At 41.1% G+C, this 13,171-nt stretch overlaps 2 protein-coding genes across 3 annotated transcripts in view; one reads left to right on the top strand and one right to left on the bottom strand.

Moving 5' to 3' along the window:
• Nucleotides 1-2,280: 2,280 nt before the first annotated feature.
• On the bottom strand, nt 2,281-6,777 carry LOC127498617 (putative E3 ubiquitin-protein ligase UBR7). Its single transcript, XM_051868209.1, has 11 exons — nt 6,517-6,777; nt 5,969-6,102; nt 5,759-5,819; nt 4,350-4,445; nt 4,208-4,261; nt 4,026-4,131; nt 3,717-3,835; nt 3,400-3,582; nt 3,144-3,321; nt 2,508-2,569; nt 2,281-2,421 (listed from the first exon to the last, which is right to left on the bottom strand). Exons 1-11 carry the CDS (start codon nt 6,601-6,603, stop codon nt 2,350-2,352), a joined length of 1,152 nt encoding a protein of 383 aa, XP_051724169.1. The 5' UTR covers nt 6,604-6,777; the 3' UTR covers nt 2,281-2,349.
• A 347-nt stretch (nt 6,778-7,124) lies between these two features.
• The window catches only part of LOC127498614 (tetratricopeptide repeat protein 8-like), a 133,876-nt gene continuing 127,829 nt past the window's right edge, over nt 7,125-13,171 (top strand). Inside the window, exons 1-10 of one of the 2 annotated variants that reach the window (XM_051868203.1) lie at nt 7,125-7,348; nt 7,828-7,948; nt 8,439-8,502; nt 10,745-10,904; nt 11,044-11,133; nt 11,304-11,348; nt 11,431-11,516; nt 11,667-11,754; nt 11,833-11,943; nt 12,493-12,632. In XM_051868203.1, coding sequence (XP_051724163.1) covers nt 7,229-7,348; nt 7,828-7,948; nt 8,439-8,502; nt 10,745-10,904; nt 11,044-11,133; nt 11,304-11,348; nt 11,431-11,516; nt 11,667-11,754; nt 11,833-11,943; nt 12,493-12,632 — 1,025 coding nt within the window. In that variant the 5' untranslated portion in view covers nt 7,125-7,228. The remainder of the gene's footprint in view (nt 7,349-7,827; nt 7,949-8,438; nt 8,503-10,744; nt 10,905-11,043; nt 11,134-11,303; nt 11,349-11,430; nt 11,517-11,666; nt 11,755-11,832; nt 11,944-12,492; nt 12,633-13,171) is intronic. The other variant, XM_051868202.1, reaches the window with a different exon arrangement.

Here is a 13,171-nt window from a genome sequence, read left to right as displayed (position 1 = left end):
GGCTTCATCACTCCGTCTCCTCTCCACAAATAAGCTGGTGTGTGGCTGCCGTCGAATCATCCAGGTGGATGCTGCACATTGTTGGTTGAGGAGATTCCCCCTTCTGTATGTAAAGCGCTTTGAGTACCCAGAAAAGTGCTATATAAATGTAAGGAATTATTAATTATTATTATAATCTTCTCCACCCCATTGACCAACTCGGAGGAACGTTCCTATGATATTCCAGGAATCTCCTTGGACAAATCTAGGCGTAGGAAAACGATCATGAAGTTCATCAAATGTAGTAGCAGTGTTTTGGAACAATCAATTTGATTGACTCACTCAAAGGCGGGCACCTGATGCCACCTGCTGGTGTGTCACTGTAAAACCCCTCACACACAGTCTGACTGGAACGAACAAACAAACTAGCGGAGCGATGGCCCTGTCCCAAATGGCACACTTCATATGCACTTTTGCTCTTGTGAACATGCCTGCCACGTGCGCGTGTCCGTTAAGTCCACAAGACCATAGGACAGGGGTGTCCAATCTCGGTGCTGGAGGGCCACTGTCCTGCAGAGTTTAGCTCCAACTTACCACAACAAACCTGCCTGCAAGTTTCCTGTATGCCTAAAAACCTTGATTAGCTGGTTCAGGTGTGTTTAACTGGGGTTGGAGCTAAACTTTCCAGGACAGTGGCCCTCCAGGAGCAGGACTGGACATCCCTGCCGTAGGGTGTCCCATTTGTCAATTTTAGGTTTCAGAACGGTGGTCGATATGCGCCCTCGATGCGCACTTTTGCTGAGCCCGCACTAGTAAGAGCTCCGCAGCAGACGTCTTCCCGACAGTCAAATCGGCGTTACGTCACGAAAGTGCAGACTTGTAGGTAGGGTTGCAAAATTTCGGTAATTTTCAAAGCTGGAAACTTTCCATGGGAATTAATGGGAATATATGGGAATTAATGGGAATAAACAGGGAATTTGCAAAATTGCAGGTTAGCCTATAACGGGGTACTTAAATGTAGTTGAAAAAAAAAAACATCTTGCAGAATAATTTTGGTTAAAACAACCAGATTTAATGCAACTCCAGTTGATTTTTTACCCTGCACATTCCTCAATCACATTCACACAGCACACTACTTACCGCAGGGCTATTGAGGCCACACCCCCTGCATGCACTGTGCATTACCACAGTCCATAACATACACATTTGATCAAAAATACAGAAAAAAACAGTAGTATTGTGAAACATAACTACAATTTAAAATAATGGTTTTCTATTTTAATATACATTAAAATATAATTTATTTCTGTGATGCAAAGCTGAATTTTCAGCATCATTACTCCAGTCTTCAGTGTCACATGATCCTTCAGAAATCATTGTAATATGATGATTTGATGCTCAATTATCAATGCTGGAAACAGTTGTGCTGCTTAATAACCTGATACTTTTTTCAGGATTTTTGATGAATAAAAATTTAAAGAACAGCATTTATTTAAAATAGAAATCTCTTGTAACAATATACACTACCGTTCAAAAAAATTTCTTTTCTTTTTTTGAAAGAAATTAATACTTTTATTCAGCACAGATGTGTGAAATTGATAAAAAGTGATATTAAAGTGATATTTAAGAAAAGATTTCTATTTTGAATAAATTCTGTTCTTTTTAACTTTTTATTCATCAATGAATCCTGAAAAAAGTATCACAGGTTCCAAAAAAATATTAAGCCGCACAACTGTTTCCAACATTGATAATAACTGAGTATCAAATCAGCATATTAGAATGATTGCTGAATGATCATGTGACACTGAAATAAATAACACATATTTATTTTACATATTTACTAAATTAGAATTGAATGCAAAAAATAAATAACTTATTTCATGTTATGACCAAACAAAATGTTTATATTTGTTTGTATATGATAAATATTATAAAATTTCCCAAATTTCCAATTAATTCCCATAAATTCCTGTTAAGTTTCCAAATTGGAATATTTCCAAAATTCCCCAGGTTAAGTTCCTGTGGAAAGTTTCCGGAAATTTACCAGAAACTTTCCGCCCCTTTGCAACCCTACTTGTAAGGAGACCACAAGTGTTTAGGGTGCCATTTGGGACAGGACAACAGTGAACAGTGAACAGACCCAGTGCTGTTGAACTGTTACATCAGCACTCCTGGAGCACTGCTCGACCAATCAGATTCAAGGACTGGAGCGTTATATGATGCTAAACATGGAGACATACTGACAATGAGTTGCAAGAGAGAAAAAGCACAATAATTAAGAAGAATTTGCACATTAGCAAGTGTTTTTGCTCTGGAACTTTATTGAAGTAATATTAAGGCTCATGATTGCGAGAACCACTGCTGATTGCTTCAGTTTAACCGTCTCCGCTTTCTTGCCTGCAGTTCCTCCAAAAAATCCCGGAAACGCTCAGGTGTCACCTCCTAAAACCAAACCAGAGATCATTTAAAACTGAGCTTTACTTCTTATTGATCTCAATAACTGACATGGAAGCAGTTTTCATCTTTACCTTACTCTGGTTTGACGACTGTTGAAGAAACTCACGCAGCTCATCTTTCAAGTCATTGTACTCTAGACACAAGCAAAAAAAAAAAAAAAGAAAGTCCACATTTCAAACAAAGGCACTTCTATAACAAATCCTGTGCAAAACAAGGAAACACACTGGATGCGTCACAGCGACAGCTGCATGTCCAGAACAGGACATCAGTTTACTGTCGAAAGACTCGTCGTGTCCAGTATAGACAGAATTACTGATTGTAATGGGTTCTACTGGATTTTGTTGTGTCACTCACATCCAGTGTAGACACGTGTACAGAATTTCTACAGATTATAATTACATGGATAATAATTTACACCATGGGTCGGCAACCTTTTGTCATGAAGTGCAATTTTTAAGTTAATCACTATGCCACACTGTCACACGCAGGTTACAAGGTACTTCATCTGAATTAAATACATACACCTCTCTCGCTTTTGCTCACATGCCAGCGATTCCCCCTCCGCGTGCCAGTGTTAGCACACGTGCCACAGGTTGCTGACCCGATGTACACCATTCATCCTGTTCAAACTTTTACACCCCCTGAGTATCAGTGAATGTTCATATATTTTATAATATTGATGTCCTCAGAGACAGGGCCACACTTACGGTAAATGACCTCGAGCTGCTGCACGTGGGTCAGAGAGGTCATTGAGGTCAGAGAGGTCAGGCAGGACAGCAGCAGGTCGTCACTCGTCAGCGCTTCAGTTTTGGCTTTCTCCTCATATGCGAGCAGCGTGTCCGACTCATCCAGCAGGAAAGGAACACCCGACTCTACATACATTCTCTATACAGAATATATATGGCATATAATAATCAAAATACTACAGAAAAAGACCTCTGTATAGCTCAACATGACACCCACCTTGCAGTCGGTGCATCGGCAGAGTTTCGCTCTCCAGTAGTAAGGCCAGAACACAGCAGCTTTCCTTGCACTTGCCGCATCTTCGGCCTTCAGCTCTTTTAAAACGCATTTGCCAGCTTCGCAGTGCTGTTGATCTGAGCGAACCGTTACTGAATCACGGCCCATGGCTCCGGCTGTATCAGTCTGATGAACACATGATGTCAAACTCATTCACAATGTTTAGGCTGGGAGATGCCAATGTGGGCTGAATTCATGTTTGCACTGTTTGGCAGTCGCTGCTCTACATACAATCAGGTTCATGACATGCTGTTTCTCACCCCTTCTTCCTGACACGTTGAGGGCGTATCATGGACACTTGAACATTTTCCCTTTTCATCTGATGTATTATCAGCATTCACATGCACTGTACAAAGGCTTTGTTTATTCAAAAGAGAACCTAGAGGAGATCACAAAAACAGAAACCATTTAAAACAACGCGGTGACTGCGGAACTGAACTTTCTGTCATCAGCTGGCATCACTGTATATTGATTCACCAACAGCCCAGAGTAAAAATATCCTTACACATAAGCATTTAAAAGCTGAACACCTTCAGCACTGTAGAAACACGAGAGCACATCCTACAGACCTGCTAAATGAGCCGCATACGTCCAGAGGAACGGCGCTCGATTCATGCAGTGAATGCAGATCATCTCCGTCAGCTCGTCACCGTCCACCGCTGGAGAATCCAGATGCTGAAACATCAAGACGCACTTTAACACAAGAAGATCAGAGGAAGAGCAGAATAAAACAGTGTGTGTCTGAGTTTACCTTCTCGTGGAACCAGTCTTCACACACGATGCACTGGATCATTTCTTCATTAACCTTGAGAGGATAAAAACAGCTCAAACCTCACACAGATAATTCAGCAGACCTTCATCACAGTAGAGGCTGAGGAGGGTCACACACACACCTGATCATCTTCATCAGGATATGGCCGGTCACACGAGCAGTAACGGCCAAAATAGTTGTGATTGTACGAGTTCTTCACATTTCGCCCTTCTTTTCCCTATCAGATCACAGAACAACATATTACACTGCGTCCTAACCAGATGCAACACGCAATAAAAGGCGTCTTTTCCATGATAATCAGGGTTTCTGTCCTAGTCTCGCGCAGCCAGACATTCAGAGTGAAGGCAGAAGGTCTGGACTCTATCGCAGCTTTCATTGGCCAAGGACTGCCGAAGAGGACGTTTGACTGACATGTAACGCAACCAATCAGAGTTCGTTTTGTTCTGCGTCATGAAAATGTAAAGCCGATGTCCCTGCAATAACAGATCGGTGTGCATCTAATAAATTATTCATTCAAGAACGTTGTGCAAGTTTACGGCAACAATGGAGCCGCGAACTTCACATACTTTTGAAAATCCAGCGTTTATTTGATCCTGGTAAGCACAACGGCGTTCTTCTTCCACTAGGGGGTTTGGCGTCACGGCATTTGTTTCCAGGCGGACCGTTAAAGAATGTGACACACAGGATGTCTGCGTCTGCCAGACATCCTGTATAATTCAACCAACCAGATGACGACTTTGAAACTCCTGAAGTGTTTCCAGTTAAAGGGTTAGTTCACCCAAAAATGAAAATAATGTCATTAATTACTCACCCTCATGCCGTTCCACACCCGTAAGACCTTCGTTCATCTTCGGAACACAAATTAAGATATTTTTGTTGAAATCCAATGGCTCAGTGAGGCCTACATAGCCAGCAATGACATTTCCTCTGTCAAGATCCATTAATGTACTAAAAACATATTTAAATCAGTTCATGTGAGTACAGTGGTTCAATATTAACATTATAAAGCGCCGAGAATATTTTTGGTGCACCAAAAAAACAAAATAACGACTTATTTAGTGATGGCTGATTTAAAAACACTGCTTCAGGAAGATACGGAGCGTAATGAATCAGCGTGTCAAACCGCCAAACTGCTGAAATCATGTGACTTTGGCGCTCCGAACCGCTGATTCGACGCTGATTCATAACGCTCCGAATCTTCCTGAAGCAGTGTTTTGAAATCGGCCATCACTATATAAGTCGTTATTTTGTTTTTTTGGTGCACCAAAAATATTCTCGGCGCTTTATAATATTAATATTGAACCACTGTACTCACATGAAAATTTTTTTAAAATGGTGTAATATTTATGAATTTTGATTTGGTTTTTCTCCATTTGGTTGCGAGTGCAGTGCTTGCAGAGAGACCCCGCCCACGCGCTCTTCTGATTGGCTGTGATTTTTGATTGATTCTGTCGCATCGCATCTGGTGTGGACAAACAAACTGCTCATCGCTGGAATCTTATCTCATCGGGTTTGGTTCATAACACTTACCGTATGAAGTTTGCATTTGAAGCCATGAAATTTCTCATTGCCACAATCACAACGAAAATTCCTGTGAGAAAACAAAGAAACAAACACTAAAACTGAATAATGGAACAAACAGCTGAAGATGTCTCAGTGAGTGAATGTTAGTTTCAGTCAGTCTCGAGCTACAGAAGAGCTGATCAGAGTGTTTGAGGTGAACAGATTAATCTTTCAGACCTTTTGGTGTAAAGTTCACAGATGTCATGCCCATCATGACACGCGTTTGCACAGGCCAGACACACACCGGCCGGCTCCATGCCAGCCTGAACACACGTGTTACATGCAAACACTGCCTGTCTCTTCATGTAGCCCTGAAACACAACAAACACACACCTGAACAACACAAACATCAACATGCCATACCAAATAAACACCTGTACTTACATACACACTCTCTCTCTCTCTCTCTCTCTCTCACACACACACACACACACACACACACACACACACACACACACACACGTATATGTGGTTTACGGGGACTCTCCATAGGCGTAATGGTTTTTATACTGTACAAACTGTATATTCTATCCCCTAACACTAACCCTACCCCTAAACCTACCCATCACACAAAACTTGCTGCATTTTTAATTTTAAAAAACAAAACAAAAAACAAACAAACAAAAAAAAACCTCTCACACTCACACTCACTCACACACACACACACACACACACACACACACACACACACACACACACACACACACAGCTTAAAGGCAGCTTACCTTTGGATAAGAGCAGTGATCAGGGTCACTTCCGGCCAGAACAGCGAACGCTTCATACAGTTCATCTACTGCACACTGATCCATCATCACACACAACACAACAAAGCAAAAACAAACACAGGAAAACACACAAACACAACGCGCACACAAAGCAACAACACAACACACGCACGGTTAGAAATCACGTGGTTAAAATCACGGCGAACTAAACATGTGAAGCCAATGAAAGAGCTGCTTTCCTAACCCCGAACCGCCGCACTATGTCACTTCCGGTGTTGACAAATTATGGCGGGAATCGTGTTTTTTTTTTTTTTTTAACCCTGTTAGTTTCAGCAGTAGCATATCGTGTGGAATTATTAGCACAAATATAAGCGAAAATATTTTGTATAAATTATATATTATTTATATATTATTTTAAAAATGTATGTTATTATTATTTTATTATTATCATCAAAGCGCATAATTGTTATGGTTATAGTGTTATTTTACCCCACAACAATTTTTTTTTCAAATGATTTGTTATGTTTCTTAATATATCCCATGGGTGAATTTGATTTTGTATGTTTGTTGTGTTTTGTTCAGCACGTGCTGTATCCCCGCCCCCACGTTGTCAGGGTAACGTGATGCGCCCTGACGTCAGCAAAGGGCTAGCGCTCCTCGAGCAGTCGGTAACGTTTCTTGGTAGCATTTGTCGGTGTATTATCGAGTGCAAATGGAGGTGACAGTCACGATGGACCCGCTGTTTCTGGCCTGGAGCTGCTGCAGGAGACGGAAGTTCCAGAGATGCTCCGATATTTGCTCAAAGCTCTTATCAGAAAGCCCGTATGACCAGGTCAGTGCGCTGTTAGCAGGTTAGCTGAGGAGCTCAGTGGATTAGTGCTCATAAGCTCATTATATCTACTGTCAGATCTGCGATCTGTGTTTATTAAACTAGAATGTAACAGCCAGGTTTTATTGGTCATGTGCTGCTACACGTCAGTATTTGAAATACAAATAAAGTGTTCACACTCTTCCATTACTGTTGCCTAAGGAGCCTGGTACTGGTCAAGTTTCTGAGGTAATTGTTTGTAACGTTAACCCTTTCATTAAGCTTGTCGGCTGTGTTATGATCCCTGAAGTTCCAGTATTATACTCCCAGTATTCCCTATTATTTGTTCAGTATTCCCTGTACCTTTCCTTCAGTGAACACAGTAGCATCCTCCTGCTCTCAGAGAGTGTGTTTAGTTGTGACACACGTGATGGTCTGACTGCACACGTGATCAAGCCTCTTCTGAAGAGCTGAAGATGATGTTCTCGTTCTGATGGTTTCAGGCGGCGTGGAGCTTGAAGACCCGGGCTCTGACGGAGATGGTGTACATCGATGAGGTGGAGGTGGATCAGGAAGGCATCGCTGAGATGATGTTGGATGAGAGCTCCATCGCTCAGGTGGCACGTGAGTATATAACTGTCCCAGAAAAATAATTCACATAGACACATCAAGACGAGTTTATTTGTATATAGTGCAGCTCAGTTTTTCAACATCTTTAGGCCCTAGCTTTACAGGAACTGCACTTTAACTCTTTCCCCACCAGAGATCTTTAAGAAAGTTACCAGCCAGCATTTTTGATCATTTTCACAAAACTTTCATGGCCCACAGAATATTTTGTTGTATATCTGAACATGCAATATATCAAAAGAAAGATCCTCTGCGTTAAAAAAAAAATCTAGCTTCATGCATTCTTTTTTAATTAATTAATTTAATTAGTTAATTTAGTGCATCATCCGGGTATTTAAAGTCACTTTTTCTTTTTGCTGTTTTCTGTGTGAACTTACTACTCACACTACTTAAAAACATCATAGAATAGTGCACAAGTACGTGAATTGGGACGCACCTAATATGTGTGTTTACAAGATGCCGTTACATCTTGTTTTGGTTTTGTCAGGTCCAGGAACATCACTGAGACTTCTGGGAACGAGCCAGGGCGGAGCGCCCACTCCAGCTGTCAGGTGCCTACTTCTGACCTCTGACCTCTGACACCAGCTGTTGTAAAGCTACACTGTGTAACCTTCGGCCCTCTCGCTATTAAAGCATAAAACTGCAAATTACTTGCAGAGCAACATTGTTTGTTAATTACGTGAGTGTTTTGGCTCTAGATGAATCTGATGGTGTGAGGCGTATCTGTGTATCCACACTGATCATCTCATCATTGCAAATGTCACTAATGACGTCAAAACTCCCTCCATCACTCCAAAAAAGAAATAAATCAATAAAAAATGAAAGAAAGACAGATATCTGAATAACTAGTTCTTATAAGTGAAAAAGTGAAAGTGAAAGTGACACGTGAAGGCCAAGTATGGTAACCCATACTCGGAATTTGTCCTCTGCATTTAACCCATCCAAGTTAGTGCACACACCTTCTACAATCAGTGAGTAGTGAACACACACACACACTGCAAACCGTGATACACACCCGGAGCGGTGGGCAGCCTTTATGCTGTGGCGCCCGGGGAGCGATTGGGGGTGCCTTGCTCAAGGTACCCCAGTGTGGATGGAGATTGTTTCTGAAATGCCAGTATAGATGAGGATTGTTTTAAAAGATGCTAGATTTCGCTGCTCACATAAACTCGTGAAGTTTACTTAAATAGGGTTTTAATAATAATTAAAATTAGATCAATAAATAATGGATTAAAAGATATATACGTCATAAATTATGCATGTAAATACAGCACGTGAGCTTCTGTAAAGCCCACATCTAGAACACACACACTCCCATCTCTGTGATAAACACGGAGATGTTAGTCCCGTCCGAGTCTGAACATGAAATGACAGACGTCGAGTGATAAGAATTGTAACTCAAACGTCGTTTAGAAAACTAGTCCCGTCCGAATAGGGCTAAAGTTTAATGCAAAGGGAGATATTTTCTTTTAAAGAATTCTCTGTTTAAGGACTACAACAAATGGCTGGTAAGGACTACAACAAGCTTCTTCCTGGGTTGGTGACATCACTAACCCTAAAATTTACATAAACCCCGCCCCCGAGAACACACAACAAAGGGGGTGAGGCCATGTTGGGCTGCTTTAGAGAAGAGGAAGAGTTGTTGTAGTAGAGTGTTGTTGACATGCCGTCATTTTACGCCGGACTGCTTCACAAACGAGGGTCAATTCAACACTGAATTTGCACAAAAGATTAACATGACGGCACATGCTAGTCGATGAGTTGAATCAACTCCACAGCAACTACATAAATTTATCCATTAACCATTCAGAAACGTCCAGTTGCATTCTAAAACAGTGGTTCCCAAACCTGTCCTGAAGGACCCCCAGCACTGCACATTTTGTATGTCACCCTTATCTGACACACCTACTTCAGGTCTTGCAGTCTCTACTTATAAGCTGATGAGTTGAATCAGGTGTGTTAGATGAGAGAGACATCCAAAATGTGCAGTGCTTGGGGTCCTCCAGGACAGGTTTGGGAACCATTGTTCTAAAAGTTGTAACTTCTTCCTGAGTCTCTCCATCAGTGTCGACTGCGGTTTGAACAATGTAAGGCTGAACACCGTTACTGACAATCCTCATTTTGGCTGCGTGAGATTCTCCAGCTTTGTTGTTGTTGAGCAACCGAAGCGTGAGCTGTTAAAGCTCCGCCCTCTTCTGGAAAGTGGGTGGGGAGCAGCAGCTCATTTGCATTTAAAGGTGTTTTTGCTCACACCCAAATAGGGGCAAATTTGACAAGCTATAATAAATGATCTGTGGGGTATTTTGAGCTGAAACTTCACAGACACATTCTGGGGACACCAGAGACTTATATTACATCTTGTGAAAGGGGCATTATAGGTCTCCTTTAACCAGCCGTTCAAGCGGTTTAGACCAAATTTTCCATTGACAGCAACACAACTACAACTTTGACTTCAAAAAGTTCATAAAGAAATCATAAAACAAATTCATATGCGGTTTAGTCCAAATTTTTTGAAGAGACTTTATATGATGAACAGATTGAATTTATGCTTTTATTCACATATAAACATTGCATATGTACTTGACATGTGAGAACAAACCTGATTGGTTCTAGCGGAAGCTATTGAACATTGAATATGTGAATAAAAATTCAAGCTGCTGTTTACATATTTATAGCAAATTGTAATATGATGTTTGTTTAAATCTTTTCCATGATCCTCACATATGTTACAGATCAAATGAGGGTTGTTAGGGTTGACATAATCTCATAGAAATATTGTGTTATGTGTCCTAGACCAATGACTCAGTCAGGACGTCCCATCACAGGATTTGTGAGACCTAGTACACTGTCTGGTAGACCAGAGACGATGGAGCAGGCCATCAGAACGCCTCGAACAGCAAGCACAGCCCGTCCGGTCACCAGCGCTTCTGGGAGATTCGTCAGGCTGGGAACGGTAAGAATAACCCTAACCCTTACCATTCATATACAGCAGATTCCTGATTCTGTTGTTTAACGGAAGAACTAGTTTGACTTGCAAACATTTGTAGCATTGAAGCATTGTAAGTTAACTGTCTTTTTTGTTACCATCTCAGGCCTCCATGCTAACAAATCCAGATGGGCCATTCATTAACCTTTCTAGGTTAAACTTGGCAAAGTACGCCAAGAGACCGAACTTGTCCAAGGTATATTTAACCTAACTGTAAAAGTTTCTTGAAAAAGTTACTTTGTGAAAGAAGTAATTCCTTTTATTCATGATTTAATGTAATATCTGTGATGTAATTATTATTAACACACAATAATCAAGTGTTTGTCATGACTCGCTGACACTCTGTCTCTCCCTCTCAAACACAAGACCTTGTTTGAATACATCTTTCATCATGAAAATGATGTAAAAAATGTAAGTAGGTCTCATATGATTTTGTGCTAATAGCTGTTTGCTGTGTATAAGACATTCATTTTTCCGTCTTGCCAATCTGCAGGCATTAGATCTGGCTGCTCTGGCCACGGAGCACGCTCAGTTCAGAGACTGGTGGTGGAAAGTACAGCTGGGAAAATGCTATTACAGGTGAGAATCAGTGGCATCATGCTTTCTGATGGTGTTATTCAGCAACTGGACTATAACGGTTTTACAGAAATGTATGAATCATTTTGACCTGCATGAAGAGATTTTGTTTGTAAGTACTGATCAGATGCAGTAGAGGATTTGTGTTTGTAGACTCGGTTTGCACCGTGAAGCTGAGAAGCAGTTCCGATCAGCTCTCACTCACCAAGAATTTGTGGATACTTACCTCTACCTTGCAAAGGTACCATTCGGCAAGTCAAGATTTGTGGCTTACAGCTTCCTGTGACTGCTTCCCAGTAAGACTCTTTGTGCTGCGCAGGTGTATCAGCGTCTGGATCAGCCCATCACGGCTCTGAATGTGTTTAAGCAAGGCTTGGATCACTTCCCAGCGGAGGTCACGCTGCTCACGGGAATCGCACGCATCCATGAGGTATTTTAAGCTGGGCTGGGACAATACATCGATGCATCGCGAATCGAGAAATTCTGTGATATTTTCCGTATATATCGCGATTCTCTCTCGAATCGATTCTGGGCTTAGTTTTCAACAGCAGATGGCACTTCGTGCTTTAGAAACAGCCGTACTCTGCTTCCTTCCAATTCCTTACACACACCACTTGAACCTTCTATAAAATAATCATTCATAAAGTTTGAAAAGGTTGAAGTGAATTACAGGAGTGTTTGCAGTGGGCTGTTTACATTAATCTTGCGTCATAAAAGCATTCTGAGGTGCGAATACATTCTCAGACTTTGCACGAGCGCTTTTCTTCATGAGCATTTGAGCGTGTGGTTAAAAAATAGCCTAGAGCGCCATCTGCTGTTAAAAACTAAGCCCAGAATCGATTTGCGATGCATTTGGAAAATATCAGAATCGATCCACGAATCACGATGCATCGATATATTGTCCCAGCCCTAATTTTAAGCTGTCTTTTACGTTCACATCACTTAATATACTTTGGATTCATTTGTCTGTCTCCTCCAGGAAATGAATAACGTGATCTCGGCCACAGAGTACTACAAAGAAGTCTTGAAGCAGGACAACACACATGTGGAGGCCATCGCCTGTATTGGCAGCAATCATTTTTACACAGACCAGCCAGAGATCGCCCTGCGCTTTTACAGGTGGGATTGCTTTATTCTTTTCCTCTTCATTTTCCTTGTTGCATGCATGTAACCAGCAAAAACACGTATGAGATCAGATTTTCTGGCATCTGATTTGAGTCATGTGGTCACCTGATTTGATACCCGTCCTCACACTCAGCATCTGATCAGGGCTGGGTATCAATACAGATGTCTCGATTCGATTCAATGAATAATTTTCACTGGCTCCACCACAAAAAACGTAATAAATAAATAAAAGAGTTATTGTTTTTGTTGTTTTTGACAACACGCACCATTAATCCACTCGGCTCAAACGGCAAAAGTCATGGATAAAGACTTCAGGCTGAGCTGCATTTTAAAAAATTCTTACAAAGTACACACTTGAAAAATGTTCTCAAGTACAGTAATGAAGTACAAATACTTTATTGTCCACCACTGAATACAGTGGTTTAATATTTTATCAACCACTAATGATATTTTTAGAAGCATAAAAATAAGAAAATAAATGTCATGCTTTAAAAAAATTTTATAAGAGGGAGAAATTTGAAGAGCGTGAACAC

This window comes from Ctenopharyngodon idella, chromosome 17 (assembly GCF_019924925.1).
Source record: "Ctenopharyngodon idella isolate HZGC_01 chromosome 17, HZGC01, whole genome shotgun sequence".
NCBI lineage: Eukaryota > Metazoa > Chordata > Actinopteri > Cypriniformes > Xenocyprididae > Ctenopharyngodon > Ctenopharyngodon idella.
Note: the sequence above shows the minus strand (reverse complement) of the source record. Positions and strands in the feature narration are given on the sequence as shown.

Excerpts from the sequence above, each read along its gene's own strand:
- LOC127498617 (XM_051868209.1), bottom strand. The coding sequence starts at position 6,603 with ATGATGGATCAGTGTGCAGTAGATGAACTGTATGAAGCGTTCGCTGTT. Across the intron at positions 3,583-3,716 it reads CAACGTGTCAGGAAGAAGGG|ACTGATACAGCCGGAGCCAT; the intron begins GTGAGAAACAGC and ends TGTGTTCATCAG. Across the intron at positions 2,422-2,507 it reads AGTCGTCAAACCAGAGTAAG|GAGGTGACACCTGAGCGTTT; the intron begins GTAAAGATGAAA and ends GTTTGGTTTTAG.